The sequence below is a fragment of the Schistocerca piceifrons genome, chromosome 2 (genome assembly GCF_021461385.2).
Source record: "Schistocerca piceifrons isolate TAMUIC-IGC-003096 chromosome 2, iqSchPice1.1, whole genome shotgun sequence".
In the NCBI taxonomy this organism is placed as follows: domain Eukaryota; kingdom Metazoa; phylum Arthropoda; class Insecta; order Orthoptera; family Acrididae; genus Schistocerca; species Schistocerca piceifrons.
In genome coordinates, this window is record NC_060139.1 from 620,784,349 (window position 1) to 620,801,249 (window position 16,901).

At 36.2% G+C, this 16,901-nt stretch overlaps 1 protein-coding gene across 1 annotated transcript in view; it reads left to right on the forward strand.

The window, feature by feature from the left end:
* LOC124777195 (DNA-directed RNA polymerase, mitochondrial) overlaps positions 1–16,901 on the forward strand; it is a 283,528-nt gene that overhangs the window by 3,011 nt on the left and 263,616 nt on the right. Inside the window, exon 2 of the mRNA XM_047252510.1 lies at positions 13,259–13,393. Coding sequence (XP_047108466.1) covers positions 13,259–13,393 — 135 coding nt within the window. The remainder of the gene's footprint in view (positions 1–13,258; positions 13,394–16,901) is intronic.

Here is a 16,901-nt window from a genome sequence, read left to right on the forward strand (position 1 = left end):
GTGTTGTTAGGCGTCTTCTACTGTGACGGTACAATCAGTCAATTTAAGCAGTGTTTCTTTTTTGCCAACCTGATATTTTTCAGAGAACGCTATGGAATAAGTATGCAGTCCGAAATATTTGCAGAGCTGGGAAATGTGTGCTTCTGGTGTTAAGGGCTGTCAGAAAATTACAAATGAAAGGCGTCACAGCATAAACATTTTTTTTATATCTGCCCCGCAAATTGTGGAGAATAAGGAGGAATTAGCTCAAATAAGGATGGGAATAGTTTCAGTAGAGTAGACCAAAACCATCTGTGTTGTTATGCCTACTTCTTCTTTTATTATTGAGTACCATTATTACTCATTAACTTACTCTCCAGAAGTTTGCACACAATTCCAAAAACCAAGCTTCAGCCAAAGCAAAGTAAAATGACCTGATTAATTGTACTGCCTTGCTTCGAGGGAATTTTGCTCTTGTTTCATACGCAAACAAAAAGGACAAGACTTTTTGTGGGACAGACGATTTATGTTGAAGATGGATATGAAATATGAAGGAAGACCCAAATGGAAAAAAAAGTTTACATTTCCCCCAAAGGAAGATAAATATTGAGTAGAAAAAGACCAAATTGTAGGGAATTTGGCTGCAAGTGCTGTAGATCAAAGAAATAACTACAGTCTTTCTCATGCAACTGCTCAGTGAAACTGGTAATTTTTAAGTGAAAGTGTCATTCTGTTACTATTAAGTCCCATTCCATTACTGGAGATTTTTGAAATTTCATTAGAAAATATTTTTTAATGCATTTATCTTCTGTGCCATCTTGTATCCCATTTATTCCTCTCCATAACAGAATTTGGAAATACAGAAGCGTCCGATCCCGCCCGTCTGCTTTGACCCATGACGTCACAAATATGGTGGAAACGACCATAAACCACGATTCCAATATGGCGCATATAAAGTCGTTACGTACACATTGTGAGGACGAAAATACATCGAAAAACAAACGCACACACGTTCCACAAAAAGCCTAATGACACTAACGGGACAAGCGCTGGAAATCTGAGGTTTTTGGGTGGGGACAAACTAAATATAAACAAATTTAGACAGCCACCCCCATACAAAACCACGCAAAATGACGAAAAAAAACGACATCATAAAACTCCCCAAATACCACTAAACACAATATCATCTGGAATCGGACACTTCCCTTAACCTATATAGCTCAACAGCAGCTCCCGATCCCATAAATAAGGACCTAACACTTCTATTGACCTATATAGCTCAAAAATATCTCCCGATACCAATACCAACATTCACAGCCACACATTGGGATCAAACACTTCCCTTGACCTGTTATCCTTATGACATCTCCATATACAGCCGTCCCTGGTCCGAGACGTCGGAACTTTAAGTAAACCTCATTTCTGCACGACATACTGAACACTTCACGATTTCATCCAAAAATCCGAATAGTTGAAGAAATTTTATTAAGAGACAACGCACTGTCCCCCATAATAGCCGACAACCGAAAACTGTTGACCCTGTCAGTCATATCCATACCTACCAAAGACATAAAAAAGCAATTTACCAAAATTCACACATGCGGCCACACTCGCAAACTAAACCAAAAACATCACCTAACACACCACCAGAGAGCACCACCGATCGCATCAGAACGACACCTACAAACGCGCCACTCTCACAAACTATATTCCGCGCCGTCGTGACGTTACATACCAGAACAGCCTTACGTCACGGGTCAACGCCGACGGGTGGGATCGGACGCTTCGGTCGACCCCAGAATTTTTATTTCTTTTTATAGGAAATGAGTGAGGTGAATTATTGATGTTTTATAAAAGAGAACAATATGCAGGTCATATCATTGAATCTCCTGAAGTATTTTTTACATAATTCTCATCACATGAATGAAACACAAACTGTTACCCTAAGAAAATTACATTTCTTTGCTTATGTAGAAAATACATTAAAAGCATTTATCATTAATAATAATTCTTGGTCTATTTTACCTTAAAAGTGGGAAAAAAATCATAGAGAGTATTCCGTCACTTATGGGACTTCCGCTATTAAGGTCTCACTATCTTTCTCTATTGTGGTGGGAAAGTTAACAACTGAGGTTTGTGGTCAGACTCCTCCAAAGAATTAATATTGAATTCGCCACAATTTATTGGTTTTCTTATTTTGTCAGATAAGTGCCATAAAAAGGGCTTCAAAATTTTCAAATGACTCTGGAAAATTGTGCAGTGTTTAATTATATTTGTGCTGTTGGGCTGAATGACTTAAAATGCTCATATTTCAGTGGGGTGTTCTGCATAAAATCTTTTGTGTCTATTGTTTTAAATTATTAGTTATTCCTCACACTTCTTCTTCAATAGGAAGCTGTGTCATATCAAAGATTGTGGCACCATCTGCTGGCTTTGACTCATGCCGTCATCTGCATGTTGGAAACTCATATTTTTGACCTATATAGCTCAAAAATATCTCCCGATACCAATACCAACATTCACAGCCACACATTGGGATCAAACACTTCCCTTGACCTGTTATCCTTACGACATCTCCATATACAGCCGTCCCTGGTCCGAGAGCCTGGTGAGATCACTCATCACACAAGTAAACATACACAGTTAATACAGAGATATTTAACTGCAGAAATAACATCAAACTAACAGTGCAGCCGTAGGAATTATGAGACTGAGTCATTCCATGTCAAATCAACACACCTATTTTACCTTACCCTCTTAAATTTTGCTGAAAGTTGGTATACTTATAGTGGGCACTGAGACTAAAAAAAACACGAAATTTCAATTTTTTATCTCAAACCATTTCTGAAATATGGCTATGTAAACTTTTCAAAAACCAGCCAAAAATGTGTGAATGGACTTTTTTTAAATTGTCCTAAGAGCTGCCCTAATTGAGCTAGAGAACGGGGAAAGGTGTCATTTTGCAGCATTTTCCATGCTCTTTCCAGGGATATACAACAAAACATAGTTCCTAATTAATAACCTTTTTCAAAATACTAATTAATATTTTGATTTAATTTTTTTACAAAAAGTACATAATTGAAAATTTTCAAAATATTTCCATGACTACTTCATACTATTGTAAATCACATGCCAAAATATAAATCCGGGATGATGATGGGTTCATTGTTAAATAAATTATTCCAGACTCTTGTTTTTCACTAATGGCCCTAGTTTGACCAAATTGACCTTTAACAAACAGGAATTTCTTTAAAATATACTGAAAGGTAAGTAAACAAAGTATTAGAAATATCAAAACATCACCTTATTAAACCAAAACTAATCAGCGTATTTTATAATTAAGTTGATTGCTTATTTTAATTTCATACAACTTCACTAACAGTATATTAACCGATATAACAAAAACAAGAAATTGAGCATTTAACTACAAATTGAAATAAAGTATGAATAAGTACAAATATTTACATAATAGTTCTGGTCCATGATGTTTGAAATGAAACTATTAAACAAATTAAATACATAATGTTTGTTTTTGAGTAACAGGTATCTGTACATAGCTAAAATTTAACACAATAGGCACTAACAATAATTTTGAAACAACTTTCTATAAAATATACATTAACACTAACCTGAGACAAAAATTAAGTTTTGAGTTGAAAGCAGTTTCCCAATAAATTGTCTTGGAATTTCATATATTACATTTTAATAAAGCTGACTGGGTTTGGTTTACATCACTTTCATTAAGAATGTATGTTCTCCCTGTCGGAGTAAATGGATTCACTTTTGTGAGAACATTCAGAACTGACACCCACAGGACATCTGCATGTGCAGGATAAGAGAATGACTTAGCTGGTCCAAATGGATGAAGAAAAGTTATTTTCACTTCATCAAGCTCTTCATTTTTGTCTAAAATGTACCCAAGCCACCAGTTTCTGCCATATACAGTGGTGACATAGCCTGATACATCTTGTAACTTCAGTTTGTCTGGTGATGTAGTTACTTCCCTCTCCTAACTCTGCATGTCACCTGAGACGTATTTGACTATTAATTTTGATGTAGTGTTGGGAATGAAAGCGTGAAATTGCTGTGTTCCTTTGATTGTCAATGCCTCTTCAAGTCGGCTTTTTAAGAATATTTCTGAAGCAGCATAGTCTTCTTGAGTGGAATATGCAAAATCAACATTTGTGATATTATCTACTGCCCACTCAAATAGATCTCGTGCGGTTTGGATCTGATTTTGGTATGGCCTTTGCAAACTTGCACGAGCTGCCAGTCTCTTTACTGCACCCCCTACTCCATCGCAAGGCCCTTTCCCATGTGCTGTGGCTGAAAAGTGCCACTCAGCTTTAATGTTGAAGTCTTCCTCATGAAGGCAAAGGTTCAGGAAGTTTTTCTTATTTTTATACTGAGCGGCAGAACAGTCAGAATAATAGCATATCTTTTTCTGAATCTTTTGAAATTTATTTGTTAGATATGAAATTAGCTTCTTTTGAAAGGTTTAAACTGCAGTTGTATTGTGCTCCAGGCAATCAGAATGACAAAGCTCATATGCTCAATTTTGTCTTCCTCTTTGTAATATATAACAAAAGGATGAAAGGTAATCTGTTGTCTTGTCCAATGGAAACTCTGAGCTTCATCCTGTAGAACTATACTATAATTTTCTGAAAAATCACATAGGACAACAAATTCAGATTCCATAAGGTTTTCTCTTGTGGAGTTAAGGAATGTTCATTGTTGCTTGGAAATGAAGTCATGCCGAATCAAAGTCGACATCTTACTACAAAATAAATCTATGAATTTTTCAGAAGTTTTCTGAACAATTTCCAGATTACATCGGTCAACTGACATCCACTGTTGGAACCGAACTTGTTCAATTAAGTTTTCATGAAAAGAGTCTTTTAAAATTTTACGTATGACAGTTTCTCTTGGGCAGTATTCACAGTTTCCCATGTTGCAATCAACCAATTAAGGGAGTTGCAAAGCATTTTACAATGCACTGCTTATAATTGTTTAAGCTGCTGTTTGTTACTGTATTTAGTTTGGCATTTTGTATCATTAATTTTATGTTTTGGTGAGTTGTGCACACACAGAAGTGTGTATGCCACTCCAGCCAGCTAATACACAATGTTTTGGTCTCAACTCAGCAAATTTAGAGAAACCTATTTTTATGTTAGGAAACTTGTCTTTAAAATGTTTGTAAGCTGCTTTAAGGTTACACAAAATAAGTCTTTTTGATATTTTTGTTTTATTTCCACTTGTTTCTGTAATTGTCTAACAATCTTTAATACCTGGCATTGCCCTGCTAACTTCATCATTTTCATAAAATGAATGTACAGTTTTGACAGTTTCTGTTGGTGAACACTTCCCTGGTTTTGGGTTTGGACCTTCCATGAATCCTCTCTCTTTCAAAATTTTTTTGGACTGCCGAACAATGTAATTAAAATGATTAATGGAAAATCTCATATAAGATGTGAAACAAATACTAACAAAGAGATAGAGGGGCTGGCCAGTACTTACCTCAGCTCAGTACAGCCGATAGATACACATAAAACAGAACTGAAAATTTACATTCCTAGCTTTCGGAACTTTGTTCCTTCATCAGGGAGGAGAGAGGGGAAAAAAAGGGAAGAAGGGAAAGTGGATTCAGTTACTCACAACCCAGGTTATGAAGCAACAGGGAAAGGTAAACAGGGAGGGTAGCAAGGATGGAGGCATGGTTGTCAGAGGGAAGGCTTCCCTCTGACAACCATGCCTCCATCCTTGCTACCCTCCCTGTTTACCTTTCCCTGTTGCTTCATAACCTGGGTTGTGAGTAACTGAATCCACTTTCCCTTCTTCCCTTTTTTTCCCCTCTCTCCTCCCTGATGAAGGAACAAAGTTCCGAAAGCTAGGAATGTAAATTTTCAGTTCTGTTTTATGTGTATCTATCGGCTGTACTGAGCTGAGGTAAGTACTGGCCAGCCCCTCTATCTCTTTGTTAGAACAATGTAATTAGAAGCATTAAATTCCCTCATTATTTTCCTGACACTCCACTTTTCAGGTAAATTTGTAAGAATCATTAGTTTTTTTGCTCTACTTATAGAATTTTTAAAGTTTCTTTTAAGATTTTCAAGAACGGACTCATCAGTATCAGTATCTGACGAAGAAGTTTCAGGAGCAACAAAAAGTTTACGTGTCATTGATGAGATTTTCTTCACTTCTGATTTGGCGTAATGCCTAGATGTTAGTTTTTTCTTGTCAATTGGGGACTCACCTAGTTCTTGAAGTGTTGTGTTAAATGTTTTAACAGCTACTGAAGTTGGAGTGAAGTCAGGGTCTTGGTCTCGGATGATTATCTCTGATCCAGAAGATTCTTCTTCAACACTTTCATCACTGATGGGCTCTGGTGTATTTTTCAATTTGGTTACATCTTTCCTACATTTATCACAAATCTTGGCACCAGTTGGTATTTGAGGAAATAATTTGGGCATCCATGTTGTGACATTTCTCAGTTTTTTTCTGTCTCTAATAAAATGATTTGACTTCTTCAATGGATTACAACACTGCACTCTTACAGCACTGCACTTTTTACTTGCTTCCATATTTATACAAAAACCAATTCAGTGTATAGATTTACTTGAAAATGAACTATTAAATATAATAGATACAGACTGGTCAACACAGAGGTAACAACTGATTTGCACTAAAACCACAGTGCACAATAATGCTGTAGGCACACAAAGCCTTAGAAGGTAACAATGCAGACTACATCATTTCAACGATGGCTCCAGTCTCTGAATTATTGTACAGACATCAAGCCCTATGTATACGGTCCTCTACTGACATACTACCTTAAAGGTCAGTTTGGTCAAACTAGGGCCGTTAGTGAAAAACAAGAGTCTGGAATAATTTTTTTTTTAACAATGAACCCATCATCATCCCACATTTATATTTTGCCATGTGATTTACAACAGTATGAAGTAGTTATGGAAATATTTTGAAAATTTTCATTATGTACTTTTTGTAAAAAAATTAAATCAAAATATTAATTACCATTTTGAAAAAGGTTGTTAATTAGAAGCTATGTTTTTTTGTCTATCACTGGAAAGAGCATGAAAAATGCTGCAAAATTACACCTTTCCCAGTTCTCTAGCTCATTTAGGGCAGCTCCTACGGCAATTTAAAAAAAGTCCGTTCACACATTTTTGGCCAGTTTTTGAAAAGTTTACATGACCATATTTCAGGAATGGTTTGAGGTAAAAAATTGAAATTTGGTATTTTTGTTAGTTTCAGCACCCACTATAAGTATACCAACTTTCAGCAAAATCTAAGAGGGTAAGGTAAAATTTTTATTTAAAGTGTGTTGATTTGACATGGAATGACTCGACTTTGGGCAAGGGCAGACAAACTATATGACAATCCTGATAATAAAGATATACCAAAAAGCACACTAACGTAAACTTAGGCAAACGAAATCTGTAATGATCAACAAAACCACAATAAACAAACCCGTATCATAAATGTAACTTGACATATATAAATCAAGCAAAGTCCAAGAAACCACAAACCCACACATAGCTCCAAACCCGATACTGGAAATTTCACCTGACCTATATAGTTCAAACAAAATCCATAATACCACAAAATTACACATGGTTCAACAATTCTGGTCTCTATTATTTCTCTTGATTTATACAGGGTGTCCCAGGAGGAATGGTCAATATTCAGGGAAATGACAATAACAATAATTTGAAGAAAAAAGTTTAGTAAACATGAGTTCTAAAATGCTTACTTTAAGAGCTGTGGCACATTTACATCCCCAGTACTATGAAACACACCTCTTCTTCTGAACGGGTGCTCATAGCTCTTAAGATATGCGTTTTAGAGTCTTGTTTATTAGAGTTTTTTGCTTCAAATAATCATTCCTGGCATACCCTTGAGTAGAATATTGACCATTATTTCTGGGACACACTGTATACCTATCCAACTTTTTTTTTCTCCTCTGTGGCGGGTGGCGGCTGCTGGGAGTGGAAGCTTTTGATCAGCTCGTAGAACATTGGCCGCTGAGACAAGCCCCGCCTCCTCGTTCCAGAGCAGCCACCTACAGCTTATAAAAGAAATTAATGTGTAATAGGTTAATGTTAATGTGTCACAGAGGTGACACGGAAGTTGATGGTGAATCACTAGAAGGATCAGGTAGAGTCTCTTTGCTCATTTTTGTAAGTAATATTAGTAATCATTACATGCAAAACTGCACTCAGATCAACACTATATTCACAATGGGTAGTTATTGTAACAGTGCTCAATACTTTGACATACCTAACGTTGGCAGCAACCATAAACATTCTGGAGCGGCACTAAGTCAGCCAACTTCCACCGGTCACAGAGGTGCCAGTATAAAGTGTTCCAATACAAGTGAAAACAAAGTCAGTGGTACCACAAAACCAACATATACACATACTCTAATATCGAAAATCTTACCTCCCCAATGCACATAAAACCTTCATGACAGCTACCAATCTCAATCCAACAGAGTTACCAACAACTCAGCCCTAACAAGAAAATATAAAACTGCATTAACATCCATTTTGATATACAGCAACACACAGTTATGCCCACACAAGGGCACACGCACACATACTTAAAAAACATTATTACCAAACAAAGTCAACCAAAACATAAATCTAGCAGTAGCAAATATAATATATCATCAACATATTCTCTCGAATAATAAGTGTGGACTTCTCAGACAAGAAACGCCTCTGAGTAGAATGCCATATTTCGTCCCACTGACAATGCCACATATACTTGTCCCTGTACCATGTTTCAGTAATGTTGGTCAATCTCTTACCTACTCTACAGATTTGATTCTTCACACACTTCCCAGTTAAACCGAGTAACTGTAGGAATTAAATCATGCCCAACGTGTTGTCCACCATTGGATGATGCCAAGACCTTACCTATAGCCATACTCTCCAATCCCCTGTGATGTGCATGACAGAGGGTACATCCCATTGTACTAGTTATTAGAGTTTCTTCCTGTTCCATTCATGTACTGAGTGCAGGAAGAATTAGTTTGTGTTGTAATTAATGTAATCTTGTCCTTACGATTCCTGTGTGAGCGATAAGTAGGGAGTTGTTGTATATTCCTTGAATAATCATTTAAAGCCAGTTCTTGAAACTTTGTAAGTAGGCATTCTCAGGATAGTTCAGTTTCTTCAGAATCTCTATGATGCTGTCCCGTGGCCCAAACAAACCTGTGACCTTTTGTGCTGCTCTTTTCCGTATATGTTCAATATCCCTTGTTAGTCCTATTTGGTACGGGTCCCACAGGATTGAGCAATATTCTAGGATGGGTAGCATGAGTGATATGTAAGCAATCTCTTGCGTAGACTGATTGCATTTTCCCAGTATTCTGCCAGTAAACCGAAGCCTACAACCTGCTTTACTCACAACTGTGTGTATGTGATCATTCCATTTCATATCCCTACAGAGTGTTACACCCAGGTATTTGTATGAGTTGGTCATAGAATAGTACATTTTTTCGTTTTGTGAAGTGCACAATTTCACATTTTTTAACATTTAAAGCAAGTTGCCAATCTCTGCACCACTTTGAAATATTATTAAGATCTGACTGAATATTTATGCAACTTCTCTCATATGGATCTTCATTATAGATAACTATATCATCTGCAAAAAGCCTGATGTTTCTATTAATATTGTCTGCAAGGTCATTAATATGCAACATGGAACAGCAAGAGTCCCAACACACTTTCCTGGTGCATGCCCAAAAAGTTACTTCTACATCTTACAATGACTCTCCATCCAAATTAACACTCTGTGTCCTCCCTACCAAAAAATCCTCAGTCGATTCACAAATTTCACTTGATAACCCATATGATCATACTTTTAACAATAAATGTAGATTTGGTACGATGTGAAATGCTTTTTGGAAATCAAGAAATACTGCATCACCTGGTTGCCTTGATCCAAAGCTTTCAGTATGTCATTTGAGAAAGTGCAATTTGGGTTTCACATGATCATTGCTTTCAGGATCCACCCTTCTTGTAAACAAGTGTGGCCTATGCTTTCTTCCACCTATTGTGCACTGTTTTTTGTTTGAGGGATCTGTGATAGATTATAGTTAGAAGAGGGGTTAGGTCAGTCGCAAATTCAGTAGACAATCTTTTATGGATCCCATCAGGTCCTGGAGCTTTGTTCAGTTTTATCAAAGTCAGTTGTTTCCCACCGCTGACACTAACACTTATTTCATTCATCTTTCCAGTGGTGCAAGAATTTAAATGGGGCAATTTTCCTGGATTTTCCTTTGTAAAGAAAATTTTAAAATGGATTTAAACTTTTCATCTTTAGCTTTGTTATCTTCAGTTTCAGTTCCTGTCGCATTCAGTGGGGCTAAACACAAACTTTGGTGGCACTAACAGCCTTTTCATACAACCAGAATGCCTTTGAGTTTTATGAAATATCGCTTGACATTATTTGCTATAGTAGTCATTGCTCCCTTGACAGCCAAATGCATTTCATTCAGCATCTCTCTCTATAATCCTGTGTTTTATTTTACACCTGTTATGCAGTAATCTCTGTTTCTTTAGATGTTTCTTTACAGTGACTATCTACCATAGATGTTCCCTCCCATTATGAACTGTTCTACTGGGTGCATATTTACCCAGTGCATACTCAACTATTCTTTTAAACTTGAGCCATAATTACTCTGCATGTTCCTGCTCTGTGCTGGAAGTTTCAAGTTCCTCATTGATAAATAACACTACTGATTTTTTATTTAGTTTACTGAAGATATACATTTGTCTACTTGTTTTAGTTGTCCTTTATGCTTTGGTAATCATTGTTGTTACAACCGCATCATGGTCACTGATACCAGTTTCAATGTGAAGATCATCAGAGAGATCAGGTTTGTTTGTTGCCATTAGATCCAGTACATTTCCATCATGTGTGAGACTCCTAACTATCTGTACTAGTTAGCTCTCAGAGAAGGAATTTAGTAATGTTTCACAGGCTGTCTTTTCACATCCACCACTAACAAAATTGCAATTTTCCCAATTAATTGCTGGATGATTAAAGTCTCCACCAATGATTACAGTATATTTGGGGAACTTATGTACAAGTGAACTGAGATTTTCTCTAAAGTTTTCGGATACATCAGGTGATGAGTCTGGTGGGTGATAGAAGGCTACAGTTATCGCTTTATGCCCACCACAGATACTTAGTGTTGCCCAAACAGTGTCACATGCAGCTTCAATTTTTGTGTTGGCGAATTGGAGTTTCTTTGTCTATTGCTTCAAATACCCCACCTCCATTTAGCATTTGCCTATGCTTCTGATATATACCTAAACTTTCACTAAAAATCTCACTGCTATCAATTTCAGATTTCAACCAGTTTTCTGTACCTAATTTTATGTTAGCTGCACTGCTTTTCACAAATACTTCAAACTCGGGCATTTTGTTGTGAATGCTTTGGCAGTTTATCTTGAGGATTTTAATACATCCACTTGTGGGAGGCATTTTTTTCAATGTTACAAAGATGCTTGTGGGTTTCCTGCAGCCCCATGGTGTGTAAATCCAGGATGTCTCATCCTAGCTTGTTATAGACTTTTGAAATTTCTGGTTCAGTCCTTCCACTTGGATCATTAGGGGGCCACAATCATTTCTGGGTACAATGCTGCAAACTGTGAACTTTGTTGAAATTTCATTCACAAAGCTGGTCTTCTCTGCCAGTCACTGGAATGATCCAAATATGACCTAGGAGCCCAGAGGACAGGCTCAATAATATTCCATCTGATATTTGGAGCATTTTGATGATGTAATTTTTAAATGCGAGAACACTCTCATTATCAGCACTCAAATAATTTTCATTTGTGATGCCTTTATTTTTTATGCTGCCATCTTGTGACCTCTTCTTCTGAATCGATACATGCTTCAACAAGCACACACACAAATATTTTGTTTAGCCGATTCTACCATTTTCCAGAATAGACCAAAAAGTTATCTTGTTTTATTTTCATCAGTTAGTTTGTTGCATTATTTTGAATGTTTGCATTATGTATAAAAGTTTTGCTGAGAACTACTTTTTTTTTGTGTTTGCTTGTTTCACATTCCATTTCCATGTTTCCCCTCTGTTTTTCTCTTCTTCTGTCTATCCTTTTCCATTTCATGAAGTGTTTCCACATTTTCTGTATTTTCAGTAGCTCCAGAAATAAAAGGAATTCCTCCCTAACATTATTACCTTGATTAAAAAACATTATGACAGCAATAGCAATGATAGGTAGAACCATGGCAAATATAGCTGTATGAAATTTTGTTGACAGTAGATGCAATGGTGGTGTAAGTCATCTCACATAATAATAATAATAATAATAATAATAATAATAATAATAATAATAATAGCAATAGCTATTAAACATATTTTGAGAGAGAAGAAAGTTTTTGCTATCTAAAGCAGTGGCCGAGCGGTTCTAGGTGCTTCAGTCTGGAACCGCGTGACCGGTATGGTCCCAGGTTCGAATCCTGCCTCGGACATGGATGTGTGTGATGTCCTTAGGTTAGTTAGGTTAGAGTAGTTCTAAGTTCTAGGGGACTGATGACCTCAGATGTTAAGTCCCATAGTGCTCAGAGCCATTTTTTTGCTATCTAAAAACAAGCAAAACTGAATACCCAATCATGTTCATTAGAACTCTAGAATCCCTACACAAAATAATGTTAATAAAACTGTTATTGTCTTAATTTTAGTAGTATCATTGTCAGTTTCATTCTCTGTTGAATTTGTTTCACCTGGTGCATTATCTGGATCACCATAGTCACTACTAGTAGAAATCGTCAATGTTTTTACTCACACAAAACAATCATAAAGTTTACAAAACAAGGTTTAATCTGCAAAACAACAAATGGACTCAACTGTCGTGGTCGCCAACCTTGCTGACACACTTACATCACAACAGATTTGTACCACTCATGCAAACATTGTTATGGATTTACTGTCGTATTCTGTTGGATAGTGCTGCCCTCCACACAAAGTACAGTGACAATGCACTTACACTATTTGTGTAGTAAACAGAGTGCAGACTCAAAATTAACACTTTTTGACTTACACCAGTAATGGTTTCGTGGGCTCATATGGTAATTAAAAAAGCCATTCTGTTGTATACAATATTATAAAAAATTTCTGTGTGTCCTGTTTGTAAAGAGTATTCTTGTTCCTAACAGTGGGACTTTAGATTGTTCACAAATTTCTATTGCTCAGATTTTGTGTGAGAATATTACTTTGCAGATTATCGACATCTTGTGCAACTGGCACCACAAGTTCGTTTGCATTCCACACATACTAACACTGCAGAAATATCAAAGTCAGCAACAAAAAAGAAAAAGAGGAGAGCAAAAAAGAAATATGTGGAATTGCTGGAAGGTATGTAATTCATTCTGGAATGCCATTCTATTTAAACACAAAGGAAATATTCTGTGCTGCATCCCAATATGTATTGTGATTGACTAGCTTTAGTAAATACGTGATTTCAGATTCAAATTATCATTTGTTTTTTGCTGTTAGTTCAGTGACTGGAAGTGACTGAAATGAATGTGGCATGATTTCCATGTTATAATATTTTAGGTCCAATGTTCAGGTAGTTTACACTTTTTCCTCCTGCCTTGCATTTATTATTCTTGTACTTCAACCACATTAGATCTTTTCTTTGAAGTTCTGTTTTTCTGTTTCTTGCTACACATTTTATTCAGTCATCAGCTTTTATTTTTCCTTTCATTTCTTTGTACAAGTACACATTTTGATGTGAAACCTCACTGACTGCAGCAATTCTAAGTCTGCACCAATCACAACATGAGACAAGTATCATGGCAACAATGCTAATTCCTACCAGCTACCTGCACAGCCTGGAACACTGTATTTTTTTTAGCACCTTTCATCCGAATGCTGAAGTCTAGAATTTATTGGTAGTACAGCTACAATGTGTTTCACTTTCTCACACATCAGTAATAACAGTTCTATGCAGTAACATTTTTGCAACAGATTTCATGACAGTCAGTCTGCCTTTGAACACCACATACATCAGACCTCACCATGACCCATTTGATGGTTCTAGGCAGCTGCTACTACAGCGGCACTGTGTTCCCTTGCCCTTTGTCAAAAGCATTAGCTACTGCTCATTGTGTCGGAGAGTATAAAATGGTTTGCTGTTGTTGAGTAATGCCCCACAAAATAAGTCTATTATTTGCATTTAATGATCGATAGCAATGGAGGCAGACGACCCATTTTTATATGATGGGTATTGTATTACACCAATATACGAGACCTGAATATGGCTCAAAATTAATTTTATATTTTCTGATCCAATCAGAATACTTTACCATATTGTTTGATGTTGTTATGAATGTTTTGTATCTTGTTTATTTTCTATTTATAAGTGATTCTTCATGCAATTTTTCATCAGGAATACATATGTTTCTGTCAAGCCACAGTGAGTAACTGTGGTGTAACAAGTTTTACAGTCATTCTTTGATTTCTTACAGTAAATGTATGTGATGAACAATGTGAATACCTTGCAGTGCATTCTCTATAGCAATGAAGGCACACTGCACATTGAGGTCCACATAATGATTCATGGAGAACTTAACACAGATCAAAAGTGATATTTAAGGTACTGAAATAGATTTGAACCAACGAAACTGTTCATTTTTTAAGCTACCCAGAGTGGAAGGAAGTTGCTAAGACCGGTGTCAGCAAACCTCTTCAGGGGTACCTAATACCTATTACATAGGTTTAGCCCAGAGGGACTGTATTCACTTCATAACTATTCCCCCAACATATGGGTCTTTAGTCACAAACAACACAAATTTGTGTCATTGACGGACAAGTTGAAGTTCTTCAGAGATATCTGTGTACTGAAGTAGCTTGGTATTCACGAGGCAGATATCTACAACCATCAACAGAGCTAACTGAGTCAAGCTTATGAGAAGACTTAATGTGTAAAGCTTTTCTTCAGCTTTTGGTGGGTCTCTCTCAGTGCAGCATTGGTCTCAGAGCCTCATAATGAAATGTAAAACACAAGAACAGTAGTTACTTAAGTGAAGAATGGCATTTGTGGAGCCCAAAAATTAAATTTTATCTCCCTGTGTCTTGTCTTACAAGAAGGTTATGTAGTATAACTCAGCAATGCAGAAAGGGAATGCTAAGAGAATTTAGTGGATCTATTCAGGATCAGATGCAGAAGAAAATGCTTTGTCACAGGGTTGCTAAATATTTACAACCATTCTGCCAAGTTTTAGATTTATTAGGGGCCGCTATGTAGCAAAATGCTTGTCTTGTATATCTTGTATGGGCTCTCAGAGTACCTTCTGATACTTTCTGTCACCTTTCAGGCTGTCTGTATAGCCTTTCACGCTGTCTTCTAGATTTAATCTAGAATTGCTAATTTTTGAAGATTTCTGACATGGGAAGGGAATGTTAATGATGGTATATTGTAATTTCAGTGGAGGAATAGTGAAACTAGGGAATTTAGTTACTGCTCATGTAGCGTATGGCGTGTGAAATTTAGAAGGGTATAATTTTCCATCATGATTACAATTTCTCCAAAATACTAATGAATAAAATGCTTACTTTGATAGTTAGCAATAAAAACTTATTTCATTGGAAGAAAAAGTAATTGAAAGTCAACCTTAACCACACACATCATGAAACAATAAGATGTCAAATACTTTGCACCTCGGAATTGACTGTGATGCGTACGCGTGCCTGTGTGTGTGTGTGTGTGTGTGTGTGTGTGTGTAGTCTTGTGCCACATAGAATTTCACAACTACTATGGGAATGCCAAATTGTATTTGTGGGGTTGGAAGCAAGAAGAAATTCAGTTAACTAATTAGTCAGTGCCATGTAGTAATCAATTCATTTAAGAATTGAGAAGAGAAGAACCTGAAAATTTATTGCTATTGACTGAACCTTAAATTTCTGCTGTGTGCAGTTCTGTGATTTTCATGTAGAGATCTACGCATACAATGCATTCTGTTTAGCCTGTTCTTTGCTTTCATAATGTTACCTTCTTGTTTAGTGCCTAAATGAAAAAAAGAATCCAATCCATCTCACTGATGGTCTCTTTGAGTCTTTCCAGTTTCTTTTTTGTGTGTTGTTGTTTCTTCCTCAAAGTAGACCAGTGCGCCTACTCCCACAAGGTACTGGATGCCGGAACACTTATGAATTTATTGAAATTGAATGCCACAAGCGAAATTTCATGTAGCTGTGTAAATAAAGCCATAATAAACCCTAATTTATCGATTGGCATAACTCATTCGAACAGCGCCAGAACAAAATTATCATCAAACTTAGCCTTCCATCTTGCTCAAATATTAAGCATAAAAGTAAAAGGCAGTATTATTAACAACATGTCTTTAAAGAACCTCATGTAGAAGTTATAATCAAGATAATGTAAACCAATTAAACAGCTTATTACAGAAAGAAAAATGGTCAGAAATGTACAAAATGAACAATATAAATGAAAAATTCAACATCTTCATTGATACATTAACCTATTTCTTTCAAATTGCGTTCCCACTGAAAACTGTAACCATATGGGGGATCTCTAGAACCAGCAGTTGAATCACAAGGGGAATAAGGGTTTCACCAGAAGAAAAGAACTACTTCATGAAGTATATAACCCAAAAAATTCCTCACCTGAAGTATGCTCATACTATAAAAAATACTCCAAAATATTAAGAAAAGTAACAAAAGCAGCAAAAATAATGCATAATGGTGAAAATATTTATAATTCAGCTAATAAAGCAAAGGCTATGTGGAGTGTTATAAAAAAAAGAATCTGGAAAATATAAAAAATCTGTTCAAAAATATAACACTGTCACAGAAAACAAAAAAAAGTGACAAATCCCTTAGAAGTAGCCAGCACATTTAATAA